Source organism: Phalacrocorax aristotelis, chromosome 5, assembly GCF_949628215.1.
Source record: "Phalacrocorax aristotelis chromosome 5, bGulAri2.1, whole genome shotgun sequence".
Taxonomy (NCBI): Eukaryota; Metazoa; Chordata; class Aves; order Suliformes; family Phalacrocoracidae; genus Phalacrocorax; species Phalacrocorax aristotelis.
In genome coordinates this window covers 11,073,104-11,101,012 of record NC_134280.1, presented here as the reverse complement: position 1 = coordinate 11,101,012, position 27,909 = coordinate 11,073,104, and the positions used below count along the sequence as shown (strand labels likewise).

At 44.5% G+C, this 27,909-nt stretch overlaps 3 protein-coding genes and 1 long non-coding RNA gene across 10 annotated transcripts; 2 read left to right on the top strand and 2 right to left on the bottom strand.

The window, feature by feature from the left end:
• Positions 1-169: 169 nt before the first annotated feature.
• On the bottom strand, positions 170-4,553 carry TMEM37 (transmembrane protein 37). Of its 2 annotated transcripts, none has more exons than XM_075092933.1 (2): positions 4,432-4,553; positions 170-3,623 (listed from the first exon to the last, which is right to left on the bottom strand). In XM_075092933.1, exons 1-2 carry the CDS (start codon positions 4,450-4,452, stop codon positions 2,997-2,999), a joined length of 648 nt encoding a protein of 215 aa, XP_074949034.1. In that variant the 5' UTR covers positions 4,453-4,553; the 3' UTR covers positions 170-2,996. The 2 variants fall into 2 exon arrangements, with proteins under 2 accessions (XP_074949034.1, XP_074949035.1); XM_075092934.1 differs by having other exon boundaries at positions 170-3,569.
• A 47-nt stretch (positions 4,554-4,600) lies between these two features.
• LOC142057257 (uncharacterized) lies at positions 4,601-13,643 on the top strand. Its single transcript, XR_012660593.1, has 2 exons — positions 4,601-5,187; positions 6,782-13,643. It is a non-coding gene; the product is annotated as an uncharacterized LOC142057257 (long non-coding RNA).
• DBI (diazepam binding inhibitor, acyl-CoA binding protein) lies at positions 13,571-17,071 on the bottom strand. Its single transcript, XM_075092942.1, has 4 exons — positions 16,805-17,071; positions 16,530-16,647; positions 14,635-14,697; positions 13,571-13,866 (listed from the first exon to the last, which is right to left on the bottom strand). The coding sequence occupies exons 1-4, from the start codon at positions 16,811-16,813 to the stop codon at positions 13,793-13,795; spliced, it is 264 nt and encodes an 87-aa protein (XP_074949043.1). The 5' UTR covers positions 16,814-17,071; the 3' UTR covers positions 13,571-13,792.
• C5H2orf76 (chromosome 5 C2orf76 homolog) lies at positions 17,012-27,909 on the top strand. 6 transcript variants are annotated; one of them, XM_075092937.1, is made up of 7 exons: positions 17,163-17,215; positions 17,867-17,993; positions 18,931-19,083; positions 20,814-20,864; positions 24,458-24,495; positions 24,633-24,714; positions 27,722-27,909. In XM_075092937.1, exons 3-7 carry the CDS (start codon positions 18,951-18,953, stop codon positions 27,796-27,798), a joined length of 381 nt encoding a protein of 126 aa, XP_074949038.1. In that variant the 5' UTR covers positions 17,163-17,215; positions 17,867-17,993; positions 18,931-18,950; the 3' UTR covers positions 27,799-27,909. The 6 variants fall into 6 exon arrangements, with proteins under 6 accessions (XP_074949036.1, XP_074949041.1, XP_074949038.1 ...); XM_075092936.1 differs by having other exon boundaries at positions 17,182-17,215; positions 17,683-17,993; XM_075092935.1 differs by lacking the exon at positions 17,867-17,993 and having other exon boundaries at positions 17,012-17,215.

Genomic DNA, 27,909 nt, shown 5'->3' with positions numbered 1-27,909 from the left:
GCCTCGGCTTCCTTGGTCAGAGCTCGGCAAAGTGCCAAGGTGATGTTTCTTCATCAGTCTAGCTGGGTAAACACACAGAATTGGTGCCTGGGAGATTACATAAACCCTGCTCATCCCCTTAAATCTGCACCCCAATATCTAAATAGAAAAAGAGATAATTACAGATACCTTATTTCAAATAAATTTATTTAACAAACTTCAGCAATATTGCTTGACACTTCCACAGGTTTCAGAAAATAGGCAGTTACCCATTGCTGCACCAGTTGCTGTATATAAGGATGTTTCCGAGATAATCCACCCTGTTTTCTAGTATTTAGCCATCAAAATGCATCTTCTCCAAGCAATAGTAAGTCAAGCAGTACAATACAAAGACAGTCAGAAAAAAAAGTTATGGTATTTTCCCTAGAGGATTCCCTACCCCCAACAAAAGGCCTCTTCAGCTACCAGAGGGCATCCTAAAATCACTCACAATTGCACCAAGTCTTGGGTGAACTCAATGCCCAATTGTCCACGGCCTCCCCCTAACCTAAGTGGGAGGCACCAGCCTGGGACTCCAGTCTGGTGGCAGCTGCCTTCCCCCAGGGAAGGGGCTGGAGGCACAGCCTTCCACCATCATGAAAAGGAGTACATGCAGAATCATTTCCAGTTTTGAATGTCACCAAGAAGGCACTTTGAAGTTACATCCATGTTTCTAGACAAGCCATGGACACCCTTGACCTCACGTAGGGGAACATGGGTACCCCTACGCACCACAATGGATTCGCTGGTTAGTTAAGGCACTCTGCCACCCGGTAACACCACAGCACAACAATTGGGGACTGGGCCTTGCAGACGCCCTCTTGGGTAAGCAGCTCTGCTAAAGCCAACAGCACTGTTCATACAAGCACCTGCAAGTTCAGACCACCAGCATGTCTTTGACAGTGCAAATCAGCAAATCAAAAGCACCTTCACAAAAGAAAGACACAATCACAGTGCAGCTTTCCAGAGGCAGGTTAAGGGCACAAGTCTTTGTCCTTGAGAGAGGGTCAATAAAGTCTGACAGAGAACCAAACATTGCAAGAGCTTCAGGAGCTGGCTGTGTAGCACAGCTCCATGCACTGTCTCACCAGAAAGATGGGCAGACTCATGTGCAAAAGCACAACTGGCACTGTCCAGAGCAAGCCTGGTGTGAAACTCCATCACAAAACAGGTTTAGGAGCATTATCTTAACAAGTTATAGAAATCTGAGAAGGCATGGAGATAGCCCTTATAAAGGCAAGTGAGTCCACAGGAGCACATTCAGCAAGTGTGGATGTATACTCAGGCAGGCAGGACTTATGACTCCTGGCTTTCAAACACAAAGCTGTTTACTCATGGCTCGCCTACGCAGCCTTCTCGGCCTTTGTGTTATGATGCTTTTGTTTCAGGTGAAAAATTGTGCCAAACTTGCTGCACAGGAAATGAAAACCTTGCTCAACAGCTATCTGACAAGCTACAGAGATGAAACATGTAGAAACATTTGTCCCAAAACAAAAATACAAGCAGTTTTACCAGCTGATACAAAACAAACATTAGAACAGAGGCCAGAAAATACTCTGAAGACATTTGTAATCTGTGGGCAACGGAGTGATATATGTTGGACAGGGAGGACACACGTGGGGCAACCCAACCTCTGAGGGTCTCCTGCTGAGGTCTTCTCTCCTTTTACATCAGACAGCATAAGTAACTTTAAAGCTGCAGCAATTGTAGAGATCTTGACTCAGGCATTGGCAGGAGGAAGACCAGCCTTAATATAATTTGGCCAAGTCCCTTTGTATTTCCGTTAGCTGTGACAGATTAGAGCTGCCCCCATCAGCCTCTTCTTAGGTAATCTTGGGCTGCTTCTCCTCCCAGGCCCACTGTTAACCAGGGGGTGAGAAGGACATGGTCTGGTCAGGAGGATCTAGAGCTTTCTCCTACCAGAAAAAAATGCTACCAGAGACTCTCAGCTACCGGACAAGAAGACTTCCCATTGCCCCAGCAGGAAACCCTGACAAACAAAACACACCCTGGAGGGTGCGGTGGTCTCAGCATGGTCTGCCCAGCCACAATGCTCACCCAAAGCCCCTGCAGAGCTCGTCCCTTTTTCCCCAAAGGGACAAAAAAGAAACCAGGGAGATCAATGCTCCATTACATTAAAAAAAGAACTTTGTAAGGTCTGTGAGGGAGCCAGTTTGGGTAACTGATGGATGGCATGTGTCCTACAGGGGTGGCAGAGGAGTGGGGTGACAGCAGGGAGACAGCCATGGGCACATGAATGCGTACTGCTGCCCAAGGAAGGCACCACAACCCTTCCCTGTGCACCTGAATCACCCAGCACCTGTCCTTGGTCCCAAGACAGCTACATCTCCCTGCACCTGTGTCAGAGGTGTCCCAGAAAAACTGAGAGGAAAGGACAAATACAGGGAACATGCCAGCAGGAAACAAAATGGGTGACCAGATCAAGACCTGTGTGCCTTCTCTTTTGAAAGCAAAATGGAGGAGTGAGATGCAGTGAAGATTTTCAATACTTCAAGCCAGCGAGCATGGCCAGGTGCAAGTCATCTGTCCCTGAGCAGAGAAAAGCCATAAGATACACCGAGGCTGCATCATACTCTTCACAGGCTTCAGAGTACGGGGGGAAGCCCTGCCACACCAAACCCACACCAGTACAGGCTTTGTGTAAGCCTCAAAACTGAGCCCGCGAGTAAGTCATAGTCTGCCACCCCTCCACACGTGTAACGGGACACCCTCTTCTTTAAACCACTCCTGCAGAAAAACACATTTCAGCGGCAGCCAGTCTCAGTCTCTGCTTTGCTCGTGTTGCGCAGCCCTCTGCGCTGACCAGTGGGTGGGTCTCTCTTCTACAGGCATCAAGGCTGACTCACGCCTGCAGACAATTTAAGACAGGGTGTCCTCTTCAAACTTCATTAGACTCCCTTTTTTCCAGTCTAATTGGCAAAGCTGATTACACAAAGACGGAGGTACACCCTTTGCGCCTAAATTTTGCCTACCCTGTTCCTGGGGTGTGTGAGGCTGTTGATGTGAAGTCCACTGATCCCATTAAGGAAGAAGAGAAAGGCAGCGATGAACTCGCACCAGTACGTCAGCGTGAAGCCTGTGAAGGTCAGATGATCCTTCAAAAGGATGGAGAAGCTCAGAACGCCAGTGGCCGACAGTAAAAATGAGACGAGGATGAGAACCGAGCCCAACGACCACTTCCGCCTTGCGTTGGCGTCCTCGCAGACTTGGGACACCATCAGGAGCTCCAGGCCAAATATGGCAACCACAACAGCAAAGGACACCATGCTTCTTATGGGAATCACCCCCACGCTCAGCCCCTCCACATTGGCCAGGCTGAGGTCAGTGACACACTTCAGGACACTGCTGTTGCTAACGGTGCAGAAGTGCCACAGTCCGAAGAGCTGGCCCCTCGCGAAGAGCCAGCGGCCGTCGCAGACGGAGATGGACGACAAGACCACTGCTATCGCCACGCACAAGATGATCAGGCCCCTGATGAGCGTCTCAAAGAAGGATTTCTGTGGTCTCCGGTGTGTCAGCAGCCTCTGTGCCTTAAAGGATAGCGGGGGGAAGAAAACCACCTGAGTTAACAGCACTGCTTCAGGCTGAAATGAAACCGAAGGGGCAAAGTTGAGGGACTTGAGCATTTGAAGTGGTTTGCTTGCACACAACAAACCCCTTCTCCCAGTGGAAAGCAACGCGGTTACTGGCTGCACCCAGGAAAAAGGAAGGGTGGGTGAAGCTCTCCCGGTTCCCCAAACAATGCCCCCGTACCAAGGCCGGGTTCGGGATCACAAAAGCCTGTGGGCTGAGCAGGATCGCTGCCCCACGGCCCCCGTGGCACACACAGCCTCCTGTTCTGGCAGGGCTGGAGGAAACCGCCGGCCCCTGGGAGGATGGAGGCCGACGGCTGGGACGGGGGAGGAGGCAGAAGGGGGACTGGGGCGGGGGGCCCAATTACCGCTGCCATTCTTTTCCCACAGCCCTCCTGGGCCGCAGCCAGCCGGGCTCTCCCCCTCTCGCCGGGGGTCCGGACGCGAGCTCGGCTCCCCGGGGTTGCGGGGGGGCCCTCCGTGTGCAGCCCCCGCGAACATGTGTGAGCAACGCACAGTTCCCCCCGCCCCCTCCAAGAGGGGCCGAAATTTAATTAAAAGCCAAGCACTCCGCAGACCCCTCCAACCCTGCACGGCGGGCGGCGGTGCTCGGAGAGCCCGGTGAGGGCGGGCGGCTGCAGCCCCGCCGGCGGGAAGCGGGGACCCCGGGGAGGAGGGATCCGGCCGGCTGCGGCCTCGGGGAGGGTCGGGGCGGCCCCGGGCCGCGCAGGGACAAGCCGAGGCAACAGCCCCACGGCGGGGCGATGCGGGGCCCCGGTACCCGGAGCCTTCCCCCCGGGGCGGGCGGGCACGTACGTACCTGCGCCCCGATGGCCGTCATGCTGCCGGCAGCGCCGAGAGGCGCGGGCGGGATCCGGCCGCGGGTTTTTATGTCCCCGGAGGGCGGCAGGGGCAGCCCGCCCGCCCGCCCCGCCCGCGGGGCCGGGGCGCCCTCCGGGCCCCCCCGCGGCTGAGTCAGCAGCGCAGCCCCGACGGGCGGAGCTGAGCCGCGCCGCGCTGCTGCCCTCGCCCGGGGCACAGGCTTGTCCATGCCCGCTCTAGGGCACGACCGCCCCGGGAGAAGGTGTCCCGGGCCGCTGCGGTTCCGCCCGCCGCGCTGCAGCCTCAGCCCCTCCCGCCTCTGTCACCGGCTGCCACCGAGCTGGAGGTTTGTTTTCGAGGCAGGGCTTATCACCTCGCTGCCAGGCTTTCGTGGGATGGGGACCAAACCCGAGGCCTCCTTGCCCACCCCCAGGGTCCACAGCACTTTGCGGGGCGGATATTGCACTTGAGAAGCACGTTGCAAAGGAGCCCCTCTGCACCGCTCCCCGGTTCAGTTCCTGGGGCCGCAGCGGCGTGCACAGCGATACCCCGCCGCAGGGCACACCTCCAGCCCCCTCTTGCCCTTCCCCTGCAGCGGCATCTGCTCCCGGGGGTGTGTTTCCGAAGCCACCGGGACACCGGCTCTCCTCCTTGCCCGCCGTGCTGCAGCCTCTCACCTTGAGCTCTGTGCGTGCTCTTATCTGCTACCAGCGTACTCAACCTTACATATCTCTACCTTTGCCGTCAGCAAAAGGTCTGTGCTCATAAAGTTTTATGCCCTTGCTTTTTTTCTCACTCATGTTTTGCCATCCTCTAATGAATTACTGATTGCTTTATTTTTTTTTTTTTGTCAGAAACAGCTTAAAAAAAAAAGCCCGAGGAAGCTGGGTTTTGCTGTGTCATCAGAAACTCTGTTTTACTGCCAAATTCTGATTTCGGTTCTGGCAGAGAGGTCTGCAGCGACTGCACGGGCTCCAGCGGGTGGACTCACGGGTCGTTCTGGGCCCCCCTCATGGGTAGCCAGGGTCAGAATTTGCCCATTCCCTTTCTAGCTGAAAGGAATTGGAAGGATCTCCTTCTCCAACGTGGGGTGGTAGAAGTTATCCTAACTTTATCCCTCCTCCAGCTTCTGTTTCTGAACAAATCAGTTGTCAACACAGATTGTCTCATTAGTTTAATCTCTACGCAATTTCCCGAGGGCTTTCTATGTTTCCTTTAAAAATACATACATAACTGCTCTGACTTGGCTGGTGTATTTTCTGTAACACTACTTCTAGTAAGAGCCAGTGCTCTGAACGTGTTTACTTTGGTTTTCGTACTTTGCATTTTAATGATAAACCCTGTCCTTTTTCTTTCTCTCTTCCTGCAAAATCTTTTGTTTGATTCTCTTCAAAGCTGTGTACATCATTAGATTATATTTCTATGAAACACTGAATTGGGATTTTCCGCTTTTGCAACATAAAAATTTTTGCAAGGTTTGTTGTTAAAACTTCTTTTGTGGGTTTGTGGTCTGCCACATTTTTTGTTTTCTGGACATGTTATCCAAGCTGGCAGACCTGATGCTTGCCACACCCCTTTCATTTTAGGTTCTTCAGATGATAGTTTATGAACATCCTGGGCTCAGGTTGAACAGCATTTCTGTATCCCTGTGTTTGGATCGATCACATGCATTTGCTGTTACACCCTTCCACTTCTAAGTTCCAAATTTAACAATATTTACGTACTTTTGGCTCAAAAAGCACAGGCAGGTCTTGTTGTCTCAGTCACTGCATGAACTGAACAAATGCTGCTTGCACGTAACTGCACTAAGCAAATGCAGGCTCAGGCCAGACAAAATACACCAACTCCTATCTGGCAAAAACCTCACAACTTACACTTTCTGTAACATAGGCTCAGTCCTGGGCAAAAACGTTAGGCAATTCGGCCCCCAACTAGCAAAATTATTAAGCGTAGATCTGCCTTTAAAACAAGTGAGTCATCCTAAGCACTTCAGCAATTAATAAAAAAATAGTGAGGTGTATCCTGCTGAACAAGATAATATTTTTCTGTAAAAGCCCGTGGTAAGGCTCACATGAGTAAATCGTACATAAGCAGCTTTGTAGAATGAACAACTTAGTGGTTGCTTTTGAAACTAAATTGCTCCCTGTCATACTTGGATCCTTTCATAGATACGTCGTTATCCGCCAGGCTGGTTCACTGAGGAAAAGGATGGTTTGGGGATGGCGCTTTTGCTGCAAACACAAAATTGCTTTAATATTTTGTACTTAATTTAGTTTCCCCAAATATAACATACAAGCCAGAATTAACCTTGACCTGTAATTAATATCAGAATCTATTGGTACTTTCAGATTTACTCTTCACTGAAGTCACGGAGGGGAGGACGACTGCAGTGGCTGTGTTAATAGAACAGTTACTTGCAGCTTATGACCTCTTCGTTTCTGCTGTTGCTTGGCTGGAGATACCTTCAGGTAAAGTCATCTGGATTTATGAAGCCTGCTAGAACCATGTGCCTTTTGCAAAGGGAAAAATGAGTTTATCTTCACTGTTTTGTAACAAAACAAACCAAATAAATTTTCCATCTTTTCAAGATAAAAGAACAGAATTGATTGAAGGAAAAGACAAATTGTGGAAAAATGACTTAAGATTATTTTTGAAAATTGTGAAAGCAGTGTTTTACAATAAAAAGAGCTCAGTGCTCTAAAAAGAAAAATAAGATTCCCCCCCATATGTTACCTACATCATAGCAACATCATAAATGACCTTTGAAGCACTTCAGATGTATTTTTGGTTCAGCTGTGTTAATTTAGAGTTCTTGGTATACTGCCAGTTTCATTATTTTGTTTAGAAAGTCCCTTTTCTCTATTGTTTAAGTGGGTATTTCACATCCTATCCCCGGAGAGAAAGTTTTCAGGGAAATGTGTTCATAAATAATGGAAATTACCAGAGACTGCTCTAAAACATGGAAATAGTTTCATCTTGTTCATTTAAAACTATGAGAAGCTTGACACTGGAGAATGTGTTCCAGCTTTTCTCCCGCAGAAGCCTGGAGAAGATTCAGGACTGAAGCCCGAGTCACTGGGGCTTAGGGATCGGTTACCCGGTGAAGTATCTCACTTCAGGGTAAAGGAGAACGCAAGTGACAGAGTCACCACGCGTACGGGTCCGGCTGATCTCAAAGTTGGTTACTTCTGTAAATGCATTTGTCTGCTGAATAAAATTCTTTCCAGTCATATCTTTAACTCTTGGCATAGCAACTGATCTGGCTAGGCATTTAAATATTCTTTTTTATCAGATCCCTATTTCAAGGTGTCTTTCCAGACAGAAGCTGACCTGATCTTGGAGGCAAATAGACCTTCAGTATCTTGTGGATTGAGACTTTGGGACATGCCCAAGGCCTGTATGAGGGGCAAAATGGTTTTACTCGTGTACTCCCAAAAAAGGGAGCACGTAGAAAATTTTATGAGGAAGAAGGATGAGGCTAGCTGTCTCATGTCACTGTTCTTTTGCAGAGCTTTTTTTTCTAGCAGTACCTTGAAAATCCAAGTTGAAGCTGCGTTCACCTCAAGCTGGGTTCAGCCTAGCTAGGCTGAAACAGAGCTTCTGGAATGGGGCAAAATGTCAGCAAGTTGCTGGCAAGCTGCTCGAGACCAGCAGCTTCTGGGAACACAGGCAGAGTCATCCTCAGTGAACAGTGCCCCAGGCAGCACGACTGAAATAGGGGGGTTTTGGATTGTAGCAAGGCCCTACAGCTCGGACCAACCCGTTGTCACAACGACTTTAGCTCACTATTTCCCTCCCACCACTGCAGGTTACTGCAGCCAAGTGGACAGCCTCCTCCCAGCATGCAAAAGAGATGTAGTTAAGCACATAAAGAGGAGGCAGCTCCTGGGCCAGATGGTTTCACTTTGCCTCCTGCCTGGACGCTCGGAAGGCAGGCTGCACACCCAGCCAGGGGCTGCCATGTGTCCCTGCAGCGCCAGGCTCCCCCACTTGCTGCTGGACCTGCATGAGAGACCTGGGCTGCTGGACATTGCAACCGTACCCGCTGCCGAGGTCTGGGATCCTGCTGTCCATCTGAATCAAACAGTGCCTGTTAAGGCACTCACAACTGGGTTAGAAACACGCTGATAATACGCCAGTTCATTACAGTGACTTTACCCCCACCCCAGCTAACTCTAAGAGCAAGAAGAGACTTTAAGCAGGAAGATGGGCTTTAAGGAATACATTTTGTATCCTGGAAAGAATTGGCTTTTCACTTCTGATCAGTTTCTGGACTTACCTCAGCATCATATTGCAGAGACCCAACATGGGTGCTCCCTCATTCTGCTTGGATTTGGCCCTTTTCAGGGACTTCTGGCAACAGTTACACTGGCTTAGGACATGCCTCAAACAATTTGCCTCTGTCCATTGCAACAAATTGATGCTTTAAAATACACATTCAATATAGAAAATAAGACATTGGCCCTTTTAGCACTGCTAGGAAAATCTGGGTCCATATTTCAATACTGCGTAAGCTGGGGGAAATCATGCTATTCAGTTTCTCAGCCGTCATGTATTTGTTTCTTCTCTCAGTAAAAGCTCAGATCATGCAGCTAGATAGTCGGATTTAAAAATACCAAGTACGTTAAACTGGTGAGCTCACCTTCCAGATGCAGAACTCATTCAAATGTGCAGGGTGTGTTAGGAGGAGATGGCATACTGCTGTCTGCCTTTTGGGGAGCATGGTGCAAGTCCTTGCACACTTTGGTGGAGACAACCAAGCTGTCTCCCTGGCTGCCTTGGCCAAATAATGTCATCTTCATTCTTCCCAGGTGTGGAATCACCTGTCCAAGGCAATCCAGGCTTGCAAACAGAACAAGCTCCTGGTTTAGGACAGACTGGGCAGAGACATCATTCCATAACCCAGCATGGGCTTTGGGCTCTTTTACATAACAGTAAGGAGCTTTTCCTTGCAGCGGCAGTGCTTAGAGATCAAGTAATCCTTGCTAACATAAGGATTGAAAGGGATTTGTTGAGCCACTGATACCACTTTGAGGCAGGTTTTTTTGTATCACCTCTTTCATAAGCTCAACAAGCTCCAGGAATTTTGACCAGCTGTTCTTCCTCAGGCCCCTGCTCATTAACAATACTGTATTTTGAATGGCTTCTCCATTATTCTAGGCAGTCTAAAGTGTAGGAAGGTTTTCAAACTTTAGAGGCAAGACAACCTGAATGATTTTGAAAACAACTCTGTGTACTTCCTCAGGTATTCTTGAGATAACGAAGGATTGCTCTAGAACTACACTGGATGGTGGGATGGTTGTAAGAGATCAATCAGCTCTAACAAGCATTAAGAGGGTCAGACCTTGAAAAATAAATGTACTAATGTACTGGGATTAACAAAAAATCTAGAAGCCACAGATGGGAAGGGCAATGAAAGTTAAAAGACCACTGCGGCCAAACTCTGTGTGAATTCTCTATTTTAACACAACCAAGCTGGGTTTAACTTTCGCAGATATGCTGGTTCTAGAGGAAATATAAGCTCATCTTATAAACCATGAAGACAGACTCTTGCCTAGAGTGAATCAATGTTATTTGCACTTTAAATGAGCATCTGAAGATTGACTAATTTCTAGATCAGTTATCTGCGTCTGAAGATACTTCACATACTTGTGGGTAAGGGGTGGGGGGAAAAAAGTCAGATTCTATCTTTTGTTCTATCAGCTTTCACACTTCTGAGTTTATTACTGTGACTCTCACTCAAATGGGTTATGTCTATGTAATATCAACTTGCCTTACATCTAAGTAGCTTTGACAACTTGGAAGACTGCATAACGCCTTTTGGGTGACAGCTGTGGTATTTAGAAACCTATCCAAGCCAAAAAGCATTTGCTGTTTTGTCTCCCCCAGTTTATAATCAATCCCACAAGACAGCTCAGATACCCAACCACCCCAAAGTGGTATTGCCCAATATTGTTCACTCCCACCACTCAGGGGGCAGAGCAAATATTTTAAACAGCAGCAAATACAATTGTAATTTATTTTTAGCAGTATCATCAGGGTCAAATAAGTTCAAAGGTTAAAATACTTCCACTGTGAAACAAGGTCACTCCAGATGAGGACTGAAGAATTTTGACTGAAAGATTGCTGCACACTGCAGACTCAGAGCCTCAAAAGCCTCGGAGTGCTTTTTAGTCATAGAACTTTGCAGTGTTGAAAAATCTGTTATGGGCCATAAGCAGCACACCAATAGTGATTTGTTAAATCTGTGCTAGGGGTGTTGCACCTTCACATGTGTTTGTTAAGAGCAAGCAAAACCCACAAGAAAAAAAATAAACCCAAGGAAAACAACATCTCCTTTACAGCTTATCTCTAATTGCACTGGGTACCAATCAACTAGTTTCTCTGTGCAAGAAGCAGCACGATAAAAGGAACACTGTCTTATCACAGACACAAGTTAACATTTGTTATTGCCATATCCAAAGTCCAGATTCCGTCCTGCATGCTCTGCAAACTCAGCAAGCCAGACCTGAGTGCGTGTGTGCCAGCTGGCTTCTGACCTCCTGCTTGTTGGGCTTGTTTCAGCTCATGTCTTTTCCCCTTTGCAAGTGCTGCAAGGATCAGGATGTTGCTGTCCTTTCTTTGATCTAACGCAGAGGAAATAGCAGCAACTCCCTGAATGGGTGTCAGAACAATCCCGTTTTGCAGCACAGCCATCAAAAGCATCTGTTCCTCCATCCAGACTACCTTACTACAGGCAAAGCAATGGTTCTGAAGGTCTATTTTGGTTCGAGGCTTGCTGCTTCTGTTTCAAATCTCAGGACTACATATCTTAACAGTTGTCCATTTATACCACTGCATTAGTTTAATAAAAGCAATTACCCCTACCTACAAATCTGTGTTTAGATGTCCTTAAGCCACTCTTGCTCTATCAGCCCTACTGCCAATATGTTATTTATGCAGCCCAGGAGTCTCTCACTCCAGACCAGCAAACACCCTGTGGTCAGTAAGTCAGCAATGTTTCCCAACAGCCCAACATCCCACGCATTTACAGATGTTCACCCTGCTGCTACAGAACAATGCCCTCCACTCAGTTCAGTCTTTTTCAACACTCTCCCTGCAGTGGAAGTACCCACAGTTAATGACTTTGTGTTGCTGCTTTGTCACTAACACTCTGCACAGACATCAGTACCTTTGTTTCCGCCTTAGTGCCTTTTGTACAGTCTCTTACTGCAGAGCTCTTGCTTCCACAACTTGAATTTTTCAGCTTACTCCGCGTGGTAAGACCACTGATGTTACTTTCCTAAGGAAGATGAAGCTGCAAGCAGGAAGAAAGTGTTACTACAGTAAAAATGAAGTATCCAAATAAAGACATTCAAGGCAGAGTTCTCTGTCACTCATATAGTGTGGCAAACAGCATTAATTTTAAGTACAAGGTGATGTATAAAAGTCTGGCCAAGACCAGCCCCTCTCTGGGATAAGCGCTGCATACATAGCAACGTTTTCCTAATGCCAGACAGGTACGAGAAAGGAGAGCAGCACTGTAACCATTAGTTAAGTCTCACGGGGAAAATAAAGCTGAATAAGGAGTAGGATATAGAACTTGCTGCTCTCTTCAGCCCACTCTTTAGACAGAATCCAATTCCACTGCTTTGGCAATGAAAAATTCTGAAAAAACCTGAAGCATGTTAGCAAAGCACCGCACGCTCACAGCACATCCGCTTCCAGCAAACAAGAGCAGAAGTGGAAGCATTTGCCAGGATGAGTTACATTCCACTGCCATTGGCAGAATCCTCCAGGGATATACAGCTGTGAAGGTGAAGCAAGTTGTGGAATTTAGGTCTGGATAAGAGCTAAAATCATTTCTTATGCTGAACACCTGCTCTTACCCCCCTTTTGCAAGGTGAATGCAATCAGCACAATCTCAAGTAACTAACAGAGGATACAAGAGCAGGTAAAAAACCCCACATGCTTATATTACTTATCTAGAACAGGGAAGAATGAGAATAAGCAACCTTTTTCTTTATTACAGGGAGCAAACTCTTTTTTATCCTAACACATTTTAAAGGGTGAACAAGTAGCTCCAAGAGCATTTCCCACTGAAAGTAGCAAAGGGGGAATTTATGGTTTTGGAAAGCATGCGAAGTAAAGTTACCTCCATCTCTTACCAGTGGCATAAGAAAACACAAGTTAGATACTACACACAGCAAAGCTCGTGTAACTTAGTACAGAACTATGTAATTACCTAGACAGACTTCATCCCTATGTATTTCTGTAAATCAATTGCTTGTCTGAAGGCAGTTTGATTTGAGGCCCTCAGCTGTTCAGATGCAGGAATTAAAATGCCTTACTCCTGTATAAGGTTGTGACTCTATTCTCACATGATCTCTGCTGGAATAGTCCAGTGCCACATTTTAAAAGCAAAGTCTCCCTTTCTGGCTTCAGCAACTCTAACAGACTACGCTCAACAGACAGAAATAGCTAAAGGCCTACTAGAGATGGTCACAACTGCGTGTTTCATGTAAAACTTTTGCTGATCTCTCTCTGTAAGTTGTCCTGTTTGAAGAGCCTTTAAGCATTAAGACCATCTATACATGATTCACCCCTTATTGTAGCCTCAGTACGCGGCAACACCAGCACTCTGTATTTACAGAGGTATAACATGAAGGGCATCAACAACTCCGCTGTCTCCAGAACCTTTTCTTTCACAGGGAAGGCTTTGCGTTCAGTTGCCAAATATTTGCCTTCTCTCCAGAACCCTGACATTGTTGCTAAGGAATAACATCTCCAAGAAGTGTTTTACGAAAGATGATTTGGCAATTGTTGACTAAATCTCTGAAAGCCCCAGGCAACAAATATCAAGCACCTTGCTCTTGGTATACACAGCATTAGACCTAGTCTCCTCAAGATAATCTTTGCGGTGCTCCAGCTTTTGTGGGTTGCCACTCCTCTACGTGAAAAGGAGGCAAAGCAGTATCAGACATCACCGATTGGTTTGGACGCAAGTCCACATTGCAGGAAACAGATTGCTGAGCCCCCTCTAGTGGCACAAGGACTGCAGAGGTTGCCTTGCGCCTTGCAAGGAAGTGTGACAGCTGCAGCGTGGCAAGTAAGGGATGAGCTCAGAATAATCGCCAAGGGATGACCATCACAACAGCTAAAGTACCAAATGCACTTTAATGAGTTCCAGATTTTGTTCCCAGAAGGAATTTATAACATGTCAGTACATTAGGCGGGTACACAACTTCCCCTGAACTACAGGCATGAGGAGAACCAACTGTAATATACCAGGTATTTAAAATTATTTGCAGAAACCAGTTTTCCACAGTATTAGAAGTAAGGCATGTTTCAGGTGTGCAAGTGGCTGCTATATCCAGTCCTCAGATGCCATATTTGCCCTTTAGTTCTTCCACTTTTGCTATGTAAGCTTTCATTGCATCTTCTTTGGACATTCCTGAAGGACAGAACACAGGAAGCAGTCAGATACCTTTCACAGATTAAGATACCTTTCACACGTAAGCCACAATCCCTTCCTATAGCACATAGCAGCATGCTACCAGAGAAGAAAGAAGGTGGTCGCTTGCCTGTGAACATAGCATTGAAGTTTTAAACAAGTGTGTCAGCAGTCATGAGAAAACAGTGTTTCGAAGCAAAGTTACATTTGTATGAACAGCAACAAAACAGTGTATTAGTTTATTAACACCATTCACAATTATTACAGGAAAGCTATTCAATCAACTTAGACTGCATTTAGATGTCAAGCTGGCTCCTTAAAACACCAGAAAAATCCCATTTTCATAGATTAGACCACTTGTTTGGCTCCTCATTTAGAGCAGAGGACCCAGCTGCACCTTCCAGTTAGGAAAGATTTAGAAGAAACACAGTAACTGGAGGGACAACTCTGTCTCTGGGGTACTAGGCTGGGACCTGGAAAACAGATGTAGGTTTCCGCTGCTGCTACAGTTCTCTTTTGTGTAAGATCTTGAGCCAGCTGGGCATTTTGCACCTTAATTCCGTTTCACGCAAGGCTACATTTTTCACTGTTGCTTCTGCCTTGCAGAGGTAATCAAAAGTAAGGGTTTATTATCACAGCATTCTAGACTTCTAGAACTCTTGTCTTATAAGGCAACAGTATTATATTTCTTGCTGAACCACATACGCTTTTGTGACTATCTTGTCTGTGCTTTTGTTTACTCATTTTTATTTTTAAGCAGACACTTACCTTTCAATGCATTCCAGGCATCCCACTTTGCTTTGCCCTTGAAGTCCAGCATACCAGGGCGGTCTGAGAGACAGGATAAGCAGCAGAATTAGTTTGTGTGGCCTGGGTGTAGGTAATACCTACTCCTTTCCTGAAGGCTGTTTAGCTCTTAACTACAATAAAATACAGCAGTTCACCTCTGCAGCTCTTACTGACTAACCTCTAGTCAGGAGATCATCTCTGATGCTGAAGGGAGAACATTGGCATGCTCTCGGTGGCAACAGAGATATTCTCTGTTGAGTTCCCTTAAGTCAGCAGCATTTGAGCAGAAGAGCACCAAATTGTGTGGCCGGGTTTTATCGCACTTTCTGAAGACACTGCAGTTGTATGACAGTTATCCGATTAAGAACATCATTGACTCTAAAGTAAAGCAGAAATGCCCTAAGGTCCATTACACACAGAGATGATCAAATAAAAAGCTAGTAGCATACAGCTTAGAACTCATTATCATCAAGTTAATGGCATGTTTCTAACGTTAACTCTTCATTTTTTTCTGTCATCTAGGGGTATAAGCACTGAGTTCTAACTCGCTTCATTACAGGCCACGTTGTAGCCAAATACAGAAGATATGAATGAGATATGTATGTGTATATGGTTATTCTTCACATAAAGTCCCCTCTGTGTTTTTACTTCATCTCCTTAAAGACAATTCTTAGCATTAACAGATGGAACTGGACAGTAGCCTGTACATTAGCCACAAAAATACCCTTGTGCTACTCCCATGGCAGTGTGACCTGCAGAGCTATTTGGCAGCTCCACTTCTCTCCAACAAAATCCCTACTAGTTCACTCTTACACAGATTCCTTTCCTAGCCAACTCCTGTTAGCTACTACCTCACAGGAATTCAGTGACTTACAGAATGTTGGTACATTTACAGCTCTATAGCACCATTTCACCATGTCAAACATTAATAATGCTAAGGTCCAGCCACACCAAAAGGATCATATCTTAAACCAAAGTCAGTTCTTTTCTCCCTCAATGCTGCCCATCTTGCGGGAAAAAAAAAAAAAAAGAGGCTGCAGGCACCCATACTTACCATTTCCTGCACCCTTTGGTGCCAGCTTTGAATACAGTCAGCACCCACTAAATTTCACAAGCAACTGGGTCAGGAGGCCAGTGCTCCAAACAAATGACCTTTTTCCTTTCTAATTCTAGTTACTCAAATGTTACATAAGGTCAATAGAGCCGAGCTTCATTCTAAATGTTATTTGAAGTTGGAGCAGCCAGCGATAGAAGTGTAGCAACAGAAGTAGCAGGAAAGGTTTTGGATAGCATACCTGCAGGGATATTTCTACTACAGTCCTTCCAATATGTGATACTTAATTGCAGATCCTACAGAAGTTTCTCCTGTTACACACATCTGCATCATTTTCTTACGTTTGGCTTTCTGATACTATTTTTAGTAGCCAATTCAACTGCCCCCCACCAAGTATTGCGGTTCCACACGTGTACAGCTTGCAGTGCTGTTTAAGCCTGTTTAACTGAGAAGTGTTTGTATTAAAGCAGCACCCCTTAACCTAGGCGTCTACTTACCGACAGGTCTCCAAAAATCCTAGACCTAACGCTTGCACAAAGCTAACACAAAGGATTCTCAGACTGTTGCTAAACGATTTAGATAACTTCAGCCGGATTCGTTTAAAAACTAAAAGTTGCACAAACCCTTATCAGGTTAGCTTACGCCTGTCTGCCTACAAATCCATGCCAAGTCGGTACTGAGTCATTTTTGCCAAACCACAGGATTGCGCGAAGCAAGGCACGCAACAGGGGAGAGGTTTTGCCTCCCGAAGCTCCTCCAGCTCAGCCTCAGGCCTCACCGGCATCGCCCCCGCCCGCCGGGGGCTCAAGGCATTACCCACCCGTGTTCACGTCGCCCACCGTGGCCTGTTTGTAGTGGCTGTAGACGTCGAGCATCTCCTGGTCCGTGGGTTGGGACTTGAGCTGCTTCACCTCCTCGGCGGCCTTCTGGAACGCGGCCTGGAGGGGAGGGGAGGCCCCGGGGCGGGGTGGAGTGAGCACCTACGGGCTGCCGCTGCCCGACGGGGGGAAGAGAAGGGTACCCACCACACTCCAGCTCCCCACAGCCCCTTACAGTCCCCCCAGCTCCCTACAGCCGCCCTGGCACACCCCATACCTCAGACATGGCGACGAACCCAGAACGATCGCGACCCCCCCGACGTCTGCCGCGCCGCCCTCGCCGCACGTCCCCTTCACCTCTCGCCAGAGCGCTCGCTGGCCAATCCCAGCGCCGCGGGCAGCATGACGCCAATCAGCACCCCTCGGGGGCGGGGAGAGGCTAGGCAAAGAGCCAATGCGAGGGCGGCGCGCTATGGGCGGGCTCGGGGGGAGGGGACGCCTTAGATGTTACCCGGCGGTGGGGCACGGGCGGCCCCTCTCTGCCCCGAGGTGCGGGGAGGGGGCGGGGACAGGGCGTCCCGCAGCCAATCCCTCGGGGTGGTGGGTAGCACAGATCGAACGCGATTGGTGGGGCTGTGTGAGGTGGGGTGAGGAGAGAGACCCGGAAGTGTCGGCGGGGAAGTCGGTGGTACGGTTGAGGGCGGTTAACGGTCCCTCTCGGGCGGGGTGGCGGTGTGAGGGCTGAAGGGAGGGGAGGGGAGGAGAGGAGAGGGGACGAGAGGGCGCTCGGTCTTGGGGAGATGTGCTGGGGCGGGTGGTGCTCCGGGGGAGGCTCTTCCTCACAAGAGGTGTTGCCTATTAGTGCTCTGAGGAGGAGAATCTGCCATGTTGTCCCTGAGGAGGCGGTGGGTAGTTCCTGGTCCCAGCCCTAGGTGCGGTCGGCCTGTTGGGTTTGACCAGAAAATATGAAAATCGGCGATTTCTAATTGTCCGGGCTCCCAAGTCTCTATTTCTACAACGTTCTTCCATGCTACTCAGGAGAAAGTGAATTGAATGCTGTCCCCTTTTCTGTGCCCTCCAGATATCAAGCCCCTGTGGAATAGCATCAAGAAAATATCCATCTTTGCTGTTTAATATAAATCTAATTATTTTCAGGTGCAGAGGAGCATGCTTTTCTTGATTGGCATCTTTTATTTGCCTATCACAGCTTATTTACAATGAAAATGGAATTAGAGCTCTGTGAATTATTAACTAAGGAGATGCAAAAACAAGTAGCCTTGTGATGTGGAAGGTCTGTCCCCCCCGTTCTGCAGAAAATATTGCTGGTTTATTTTGTCAGGATACACCTAGAAAAAACACAGCAAAAAGTGGGAGGTACCTGGAGACCTGCATGATGGTGGGGCACTTAAATAATGTCCCCCCACAACAAAAAAGTCACCTCCCCAGCTCCCCAAAGGGATTAACAGGTGAGAAAATCCCTTGTGGGACTGGAAATGGTGATTGAAACGGCTGCTAAGGGACAGGAGATGCAGAGGTCGTGCTGTGCCCCTGGCTGATGCTGCAGCACGTAGATGGCAGCCTTTGCTCATTGCTGCGGCAATTTAGTGTGTGACTGGAAAACAAGGTTGTTGAAGAATACCCAGCACCAAAACCAGAGAAGATTGTCAGAGTATGAAATAGCTTGTTTTCCTGTGGAGAGAAAAAACCCAACAGAACAATGTGTGGGCTTGTTTGAATCGGGGCTCGGGTTGATAAGGCAATTCTGTTGTAGGTTGTGCTCTCTGGTAAAGTAGTATAAGCCCTGTAGAGCCATTCTAAAGACCTACTATTATAAATTAAATTCAACCCCTTAATTACGTAGTAATATACCAGGAGAATTATTTGCATGTATATATGGGGGAGGTTTTTTCCCACTTTCTGTAGGGAAGTGAAAATGAGTATTGTGTAACAGCTTAGGCATTTTTCAGGGTATTAATGCTCTCTGCAACATAAGTATATTAAAAAGGTTTTGGCTTTGTTCATGTTGGTTCATTCTTTCAGAACACAAGGTTACTCACACAGCAGGTAAAGTTCTTCAGTCACTTAAAATGCAAGCAACATACTTGCATTTATCCATGACGTTTTTGTGTGTTTAGTAGGGAGTCTGGTGCTGTAGTGCCCAGCACAGGTACAAATACTGGATTATTTGATGTGCAGTATCAATAATATCGTGGGTAACCCTGCTTGTTTTGAGATCCTGTTACTGCTTCTGTAGAAATAATAGAATTTAAGTTCTGAAAGACATAACGCTATTGAATTTCTTGCCCTGTTTTAATCTTTGCATGAGGCCCACCTGCACCTTGTTTTCTAGCTGTGCTTGTACACAGAGGAAAGGCAATAATTCCTCTCTCTAATGTTTTCCAGGTTATTGAGAATTAATTCTCATGTCAGCAGAAAACTCAACCATCACAGTCCGTCTCGTTCGCTCTTTTGAACACCGGAACTTCAGACCTGTGGTGTATCATGGAATTAACTTGGATCAGACAGTAAAGCAGTTCATTACTTTTGTGCGGAAGGGTAAGGGGCAGTTGTTGTATTCATTTGCTTCAGTCCCATGTGTTAATGTCTCTGCGCAAGAAAGTCGAGGGAAGCAAATGAATGGGAATTCTGTGGCTTTGGTAGTGATGCCAGATTTGTATTTGCATCCCCTGTGTGCTCTCCTCCCTTGGGTGAGAGGTCTGGAGTTAATAAGAGCTTCCATGGTCAGTGCGCCATGCCTAAATTTGGGAACACTGCTTCCCCTGCCCAAATCCCCATGTTCAGACAAAAAGAGGGGAAGGCATTGCTGCATCTGGCTCAGTGCCTCAGGCTCCTTGAGTGGTGCTGTCAGGCAGCTATTCATAAATTAACAGGAGTAAATTAATAGACTTTAGAGAGCCTTTGATCCTTAGGAACTATACCATTATGTGGAATGTGGGAATGCAAGTCTGTTTGCTATTTGTGAGAAGAGAGGATCTTGAAAAATTGTTTTTGACACTGTGAGATCTCACTGTGCATGTTTGCTTCTGAGTTTCTGTCTCAACCTTGAGCTTTATAGTGCAGATTACTCATCTATGGGTTTTATGTTGTAGAAGCCTGGTTGAAAGTGACAGTGTATCTAAAAGTTAATGAATGTAGACCAGCCCACGCAGCAATTCAATAGTTAGGGTGTTACCCTGGTATTGCAGGTGTAGTTCTACCCACTAAATGGAGACATTCAAAGGGTGCAGAATAATATAATTCGAATTTTTGCATGAAGTCAGCTTAAACAAGTCTTGAACTGTTACAGCTGATAACATTTGAGCAACTCCTAGGACATTGCCCTGGGCCTCAAGCTGTATTGTGTTTTCAGCAACTTCCATGCTTCTAGACAGTCATAGGCAAGATTTTAGGATGCTTTTAGAAAACTACAGGCACTTTCAGAGCATATGGTACAGCTGCTGTTATGAAAAATATAATAAAAAACAATGCTAATAAACTTCTCTTGATGTGTGCAGTGTGGCAACTCGCTGGTATTTGAGACAAAGCTAGTGTCTTGAACAAGACTTTTTGGAACTCATCCCACAGATGGATGGATAGTGCTGTTCCTGGCCCAAAAGGAACCGTGTCCCTTCCTTTACTATAATGTATTTTGAAGCGGGGCTTTGAGACAAATTGTTAAGCTACTGATGAAATTATTGTTCCAGCTGCCTTGCTGCCCAGCACCCCACAAGTGGCTGGGCCTTCCAAGGCCCGGGTTAAATGCCTGGGTGTCACTGGGAACACTGGCACCAGGGAAAGTGTTAGTGTTCTTGCAGTTGCTGGTGGGCTGTGTCCTGCATGCGGCTAAAGAGTTAATTTTCTATAGTTTGGCTTCCTTTTTGTGGCTGGTTCACATGGCTGTGTTTACTGAACAATTCACTTACAAATGACAGTTGTCAGCTGTTTGTATAAGGTGGAGAGAGATGCTATGCAAACCATTAACAAGATGTTCCTGGCAGATTTCTGAAGGATCAGACGCCTGTGATTGTATCCTAATTGCATGGACTCATCGTGGGTCCTTTTGTTTAGAGGGACTTCATGCCTAAGTGAAGTTAATCAGATATGGAGTAACTACAGAATCTGAGCCAAATGTATTTTAATATTTGATGCTCAAAAAAGTTTCGTGGGTTTATTTTGATGAAAAGAATTTCCAGGATGCATGCATAAAATAATGGAAAATATAATACTAGAAATAATAATAAAAAAAGAGATACATTTGTTTTAACTGGGTGCTTTTATTTTAATAGATGTGCCTTCAAGAACAGGACTTCCTCCTCCTTTCAAAAATTACAAGTACGGTATGTGGGTTTTTTCTTTTGTCCTGTAAAATGCAGACATAATATCTTATACCAGTTTCTATGCAATTTAGAAGACAACTGCTGTAAAATACTTATGCTAGTGGCAGTACCTGCCTACATGTGCAACTCCATCCAGCTCTTTTAGCTGGGGTTATGTCACTGGGATCACATCTACAGAAATTGACCATTATTTTAAAGTTCTGTATTTTTTTTAATTAAGCTGCATACATTATTTGCTAATTGGTACTGATGGTTTTTTGTTTTTTTTTAATTTATTTTTGTAAGTGCCTTTTAACTCTGTTTTTACTCTAGTGAGCATCGTGTGATCTCAAACACTTTGAAATTGTAGTTCTCTATGTGCTTATGTATTTCAGTATCTATTTACTAATTGTGAAGTCAGAAAGGATGGTGAAGTGGCACCTGAAGGCAGTAAATGGAAAATGCTTAAGGCTTATATATTTAAATAGTTTAAGTAGTTTACACAATATAAGAGAACCAGGGGAACTTTGCTCAAAGCAGATATGAAAGCTCTTAAATACAAGCTGACAGAATGAAATAGCCTGGTGTGAAATTTAGCTGACTTTATCCTCTAATGTAAAACTATGTGTTTCTTTTTGTGAAGATTGACATGAACATGTGGAATTCATCTGTTCGGGACAGAATATACTTTCAAAATAGACTAAATGACTTCCTTTCTTGGAGTTTAACTCAGATGTCAGTAACATGTTTTCCTAAACTTGGCAAGTCTGAAATTGGACTTTTGGTGCAAGTGATCCTCTGTCTCCCATATTCTTGGAGTTGACAAACTCCTTCCTCTACAGTGATTCAAAGAACTGAATGAGAAACCTACTTAATACATGTGAGTGGTAATAGACTTTATTTGCCTATTTAAAAAAAAAACCCAAGCATTTCATTCTGTGTTCTTGCTGATGGTGAAACAGATAGTGCAAAATGAAAGCAGAAAAAGCGTTAGTGATTAAGATTTATGATATGTCAGTGGCAAGGACTTGGGCATAAATATTATTTTCAATATATTACGTAAGGTCTTAAAATCTAGGTAACTGTAAGTTTGAATTTGGACATTCCTCCCCCTAATATCTGTGGCTATGGCTAGATGAGGGTATTCTATGAAAGACAGCTGTGTTCCTGGTGCTGCCTATCCCTGCTGGTAGTTCTTTCATCACGTAGAGCATCAGTGTAGTTTTTCCCAAGGCATATATTGTGGCTGAGCACCTGATTGTGCTGTATAGGACTGAACATAATGTGGGTGAAAACCACTGTGGAGCTTTAAAACCTGTTACACCAGGTAAGTGGGTGCCTACTTTGAGTGGGATGGTGCTAGCTGCGTGGAAATTTTCACACAGAAAAACCAAAGCCAAGTTCCTCACCTTCCCCTCAGGGTGTGAATCATCCAGGTTCATGTTTTCGGCATCTCTTATGCTCTACTGTCTGTCTCGTATTGTGGTGATGAAATGGCAGTGGCACTATTCTGCATGCATAGTGCTAGTAAGAGTCAGATTTTTCCTTCTGCTTTGTTTGGCAGTGCAAGACATTTCAGCTGGACCTGTCTCTTGCCTTGTGCCTGTTTCGGCTTCCTTCTCTCCAGAATCCAGCACCACTTTGTTCTCTCAACATCGTATATAATGCCATCGCATTTTTCCTCTTTGCTTGGTGCTTTACCTCACATCTTAAAGCTTAGGACTTCCATTTTCTCTTCATTTCTTTGTACACATCATTCTTGTCCTTGGTCTAGAACTTTTCTCAGTCAATCTTCTCATCTCCCTACCCTGTCATTGCCATCTTTTCACTGCTGATGGCAGCCTGGGTGCCAACTTGTCTCATAAGCTGCTTCTCAATTTGTTTATTTTTTCCATGAGTGTGGAGCAATATGGTAGATGTTTCACAGAATCAGACTTAGAAAGTGATTTCTCACCTGTTGTCATGGAAGATCTATTACCAGAAAAATAAAGGTAAAAGTCTGGGAATATGATTGAGTGGGACTAAATTGGGATGAAATAGCAAAGGCAATTGAGAGGGTATAAGGCTTTTCAGCTAGAATGTGAACAGAGAACAGACTGTAATTTCATTTTTGTAACAGAGTTAGGGAAGCCATTTAATAGCGCAGACAAAGAAATGGTAAACTGCTGGATGCCAGTGGTTGAGCTGTGAAGAAGTAAAATGGAGACAACAGTTCAGAGAATGACTGGGCAAAGGCTGGAGAAAAGGGGATGTGAGAAACTAGATGGAGAAGCTTAAAACTAACAGGCAGAGGTGGGATTGTATTTGCTGTGGTAGAAAGGTTTCATGACTGCAATATATTTTTGCTATGATTGCCTGGTCTTTTTGCAGTGCTTCTATGGAAGGTGGATCTAGAAACTGCAATTTAATGTGTGTCTTGCTTTTAATACTGCAATTAGTAGAGCATGCTAAGACTGCTTCTTCAGCGACCTCTGCAGTGGGAATACAGAGGAATTTTGACCTGTAACGGTGTCAATAAAATCTTCAAAATGGGCCAGAGTGGTATGGAAGCAAACTTCCTAATGGGAATGTGATCCCTGTTATTCTGAACATCTGAATACTTGTTCTTGGTATTTTGAAAGTTGTTTTAGCCTATATTTAATTTTCTTGCATCTTTCTCTTACCAGACTATTTCAACATGTAGTGTTAATGCACAAAACCAAACTAGAACAGAAAATGAGCGGGCAAACAGAACTGGTTTTTGCTGCTTTGCTGGGAAGGGATTGATGTGTTATTCTGAATTTGTTCAAACACAGAGGCTTTGGAGGTTTTTTTTGGGGGGGGTTGTTTTGTTTTGTTTGTTTGTTTTTAGTGGTGCATGGGCATCTTCTGACTTCCATTCCCTCTGGGTCTTTGCACTCATCTGGTTGCTTTAGTCACCACATTATTTTCCCCAGTTTTTCCCTTCTGTTAACAAAGCCCTGCCCACCTTGCCAGAGGAAAGTGATATTTCTTTTTTTGTATAGCACAATTTCTTAAAGTGCTACACTGTGCAAACACATCAGAGAAATATTACTGAAAAGGATGTAGCATTAAAAAGAGGAGAGGCTGTACGTGTTCATGGAAAATGGACTTGCTTAACAAAATTTCTACACGGATGCTTTCTTCACAAGAAGGAAAATTTCAGGGAACGATCTGAAGTGGTCAGGTTACTGTGTCTTAACCACTTGCTGCCTATCAGCTTAACTGTAGTAGTTGACAGTGCATAAATACTGTTTGTCCTGCCCCAACTGCATGTGTAAAACCTGTTAGGTTAAAACACCCTAACTGGCATTTAAAGTGATGTGTTTTGACTGGCAGTTGGGATGGTCATTAGTTCATAATCGTAATTCAGCCAGCAGACTGAAGCCCAATAGGATGTAGTACCTTAATGTTGGATTGACTGGTTTGAGACTGTGGCTGCAGGACTGGGAGATTAAGGTGTTTTGTCCTCTTTTAGACTGAATACACGAAAGTGTTGTTAATAAAAGGTTTTGAACCTTGCCGCTTTGTTTGCCTTTCCTTCCCCAAGTACAGATTTTGGTGTTACCTGCCTATTAAGCCCTATTTTAGGAAAATGCTGTATTTTCTTTCAGATACAATGAAGATTATTCACCAAGCACACAAATCTAAGGTATGATTATTAGCTGTGTTATTCTCTTTCCACCTGCTTCAACGCAGGAAGATCTCTGCACTGCCAAACGAGACTGGGGCAGAGACAGTCAGTAAATTCTTATTCTTATATTTGTATTCTGGTTCTCTGATTTGTAGACTGGTGATCTTGTAGTGAGTTTGGAAGATGATGACAAACTGATTTTGAAAGAAGACAGTACACTGAAAGCAGCTGGAGTAGGTAGGAGTACATTTGTATTGACTGAAGGTGCTGTTCATTGTGGTTGTCATTAAACTGATAACCAACTGATTATGTTTGGATAGCCTGCTGAAAAGTAAATGCTATTCCTGATGCTCTTTACACTACTTGATAATTATTCAGGGAAGAAGGGGGGATAATGTACATTCAAATCATTGGACTGAGGGCAGCAGGTACCTGCACTCCAAATGTTCAGAATGCAAATTGTGATTTTTAGAGGGTATGCTTATAATTCTGCTGAGAGTAATTTTAAATGATTGACAGATAGGTTATTAGTACCGTGTCTGCTTAGTCTTATCAGTAACATTTAAACTGATGTTTTGGTTAGAAATGTAAGTAGTGGAACCAGAACAGAATAATGAAATAAGATTAGATTTGTTTAATGTGCAGCATGCAGTGCTTGATAGCCAGATTGCTCAGGGAAGCACAAGCAGTATCATTTAGAGAATGTGCTGAACATAGCAAAGAGTTGAAACTTGACCTGATTTCTCACATTTTGACAGGGGACTACATATAGGGCATGTCTTTTGGTAGTAATGTAAAGAAATGTCTGTCATGATAAAATTCATGGTCCCTGGATGTCCTTTGGGCTTCTCATAAATGTGGCTAAATGACTTTGTGGCAGCAGGGTACTTAAGGGATGTAGTTGCGTTCCACCTTGATATGGACATTTGCTCGTTTGAATCTGATGTGCCTAGCTGGAATGCATAACTGCCTGTGCTCTAAGTGCAGGGGTGTCTCAGAGAAAGCTCCCTCCTGTTCCTGATGCCCTCTGATTGCTCCCCAGCTAGTGAATGGGATTTCTTTCTCATGGGTTTCTTGGCTCTTTTGTTTCCTGCCATTTACTTCCTGGTTTTAAGTGACTTGTGATATCTTTTTCTCTGGGGTGCACTGCAACTGGCCTCAGTATACCTTTCTTAAAGGTCTTGGGGTGTTCCTATAATGAGAGTAATAGTTATTCTCTGGCTGTTTGTACTAAATCAGGTCTTTTTATCTGGAGAAGGAAGGAAAAAAAAGGTTCCTCAGGAAGGAGGATTACTGGCACTTGAGTCTTATAGATTTATAATTTAGTTAGCAGAAGATTCATTTAAGCATGACTTTTATCTACCCAAGGCATAAGAGGCAGTGCAGTTCAGGAGAGGGACTGATGACAGTGCCAAATGTTGAATTAGAATCAACAATATTCAGAGCTCCCTTCTTTCAAAAAGGTATTGATAAATATTTGTATATATTATCCATCTTTGAAACTAGGTTTGTAGCTATAGCAGTGAAACAGTTGGATGTGACCTCTAAAAAGGTGTCAGAACATCGGTGTAAATGTTATAGTGAAAGGAAATTGGAATAGACCAGCCTGTTCTGTGCCTCTGGAGAAAGAGAAGGGTGGCTTATTCAGGGCAGAAACCAATTTAAAGCTGCTTTAAATTTCTTTTCAGAATAACTAACAGCATTTAGTCATTAGTATGTTGTCGGTATTTGTGATAAAAAAGAAAAACTCCTGCTTGCCATTATACCATTTTGAATTTTGATATGTTCCAGCGTATCTTGAGATGAAAATCAGGTAAGTTAGAGTAGGGTCTTTGTAGTAAACTCTTGAGGAAGTCCTCCTTCTTCAACAAGAAGTGGAAAAGAGTAAAAGAAGGAAGTGAAGTATGATAGCATATACCACTAGTCCTCATTTTGTAGGGTTTAATTTAAATTGGTTAGATTTGAAATCTATTGCCATGTTACATTTTTCCGATATCTAGTCTGGACAAGATTTACTAGAATAGAACAGAGAATTGCTGTTAGAAAATCTGGGAAATTCTGAGACACGCAGAACGTTTTTTCTAAGCTGCAGTTGATTGCCCTTGGCACTTTACAGGGTTGGGCTAGAGAGTTATAAATTATGGGGACAGTAGATAAGTGTCCTCAGGAAAGCCTCTGTGGTAGTGATTATCATTACAGCTATTATCTAGTCAGCAAAGTTAATGCTTGCTTGTTTTTGTTTTTTTTTCTTTTTTTTTTTTAAGAGCAGGGTGTATGTTAATAAAGTGTTCAGTATTCGTTGCAGAGAGTCTTGTCTGTTTTCTAGTTGAGATTCTAAAACCCCTTCTTTTTTTTTTTTTTTTTACAAGACAGGCAGACTTCATTAACTTCAGGTTTAATTTAAAAAACGAATGTGGAACTTATTGGCTCAGCACCTTAAAGAATCCCATGTTTAATAATTGTGAAGGCTTTCCATCAGATTTGTCTCTGTTCTGAATTAGTAACATTGCTGACTTATTGTTTTAGAAGAGGAAGTCCTTGACCTACTGGGTTGAAAGAATTGTGACTGCTCTGAACCTTTGTGGGTCCTTTAGCTCTGCCATATCCCCTGTGAATAATTAGAGGTATTTGAAGGTATTGCTGGAGAAGCCAATTTGTGTCTTTCACTTTGCATATTGTTGAAGCCTCATGAATTAATCATCAGCAGGGCAAAAAATTAACTTCTTCAGACACATATTTTGATGGGTCATGAGGGAGAATGTAAAGTGATCTGTAAAATATTCTACCGATCCTCTAAGTATTAAATTATTATACCTACAGGCTAATTTAATGGAAAAAATATTTTTTCCCCTTTCCTAACAGAAAAATGCACAAAAAGGAGAAAATCATACTACTTTATTTTTCTAGCATTTGAAGGTGTTAGAAATGCAATGATTTAGTTTGCTGAATGCTTATACAAACAATTCTGAAGACAGTGTTAAACAAATCTTGAGGGTTCTTCTGTACATATTTACTTCTATACATTCAGGGTCTTGTTTTGGTTATTTTTTAACAAGATTAAACATATTTAGTGCTTGAATCTTTTTTGCAAAAATGGGGGGTGGGGGGAGAGGGGGGAGTGTGTGGCAATTTATAATTGTCTTTGACCAAAAAGTTGCCAATTGTCTTCTAAGATTCTAAATAGCTGGCTGTTGGGTGGTTCATTTACTGGTGTGCTAAATATTTAATTTTTTATTCGTTCTAGCAAATGAGACCGAATTAGCATTCTTCTGTGAGGAAGATTACAGAAACTACAAAGCTAATCCTGTTTCGGCCTGGTGAAGATCCCAAGAGACTGTTTTGTTGTCCCGTACCTGTTGTAAATTTTCCTTATTCTGCTTAATGAGATTTTTCTTAAAGATCAATAAATCCTAGAGGACTGCTTTGCAAACA

What these genes read in the sequence shown, in the direction of transcription:
- TMEM37 (XM_075092933.1), bottom strand. Translation starts at nt 4,452, where the DNA reads ATGACGGCCATCGGGGCGCAG. An exon ending in TGACGGCCATCGGGGCGCAG is followed by an intron (nt 3,624 to 4,431) that starts GTACGTACGTGC and finishes GTTTCATTTCAG; the next exon opens with CCTGAAGCAGTGCTGTTAAC.
- DBI (XM_075092942.1), bottom strand. An exon ending in GGTGGGCGACGTGAACACGG is followed by an intron (nt 14,698 to 16,529) that starts GTGGGTAATGCC and finishes CCTGTCTCTCAG; the next exon opens with ACCGCCCTGGTATGCTGGAC. An exon ending in TGCCTGGAATGCATTGAAAG is followed by an intron (nt 13,867 to 14,634) that starts GTAAGTGTCTGC and finishes TCTGTCCTTCAG; the next exon opens with GAATGTCCAAAGAAGATGCA.
- C5H2orf76 (XM_075092935.1), top strand. Translation starts at nt 18,951, where the DNA reads ATGTCAGCAGAAAACTCAACCATCACAGTCCGTCTCGTTCGCTCTTTT. An exon ending in CATTACTTTTGTGCGGAAGG is followed by an intron (nt 19,084 to 20,813) that starts GTAAGGGGCAGT and finishes TTATTTTAATAG; the next exon opens with ATGTGCCTTCAAGAACAGGA. An exon ending in TTTCAAAAATTACAAGTACG is followed by an intron (nt 20,865 to 24,457) that starts GTATGTGGGTTT and finishes ATTTTCTTTCAG; the next exon opens with ATACAATGAAGATTATTCAC.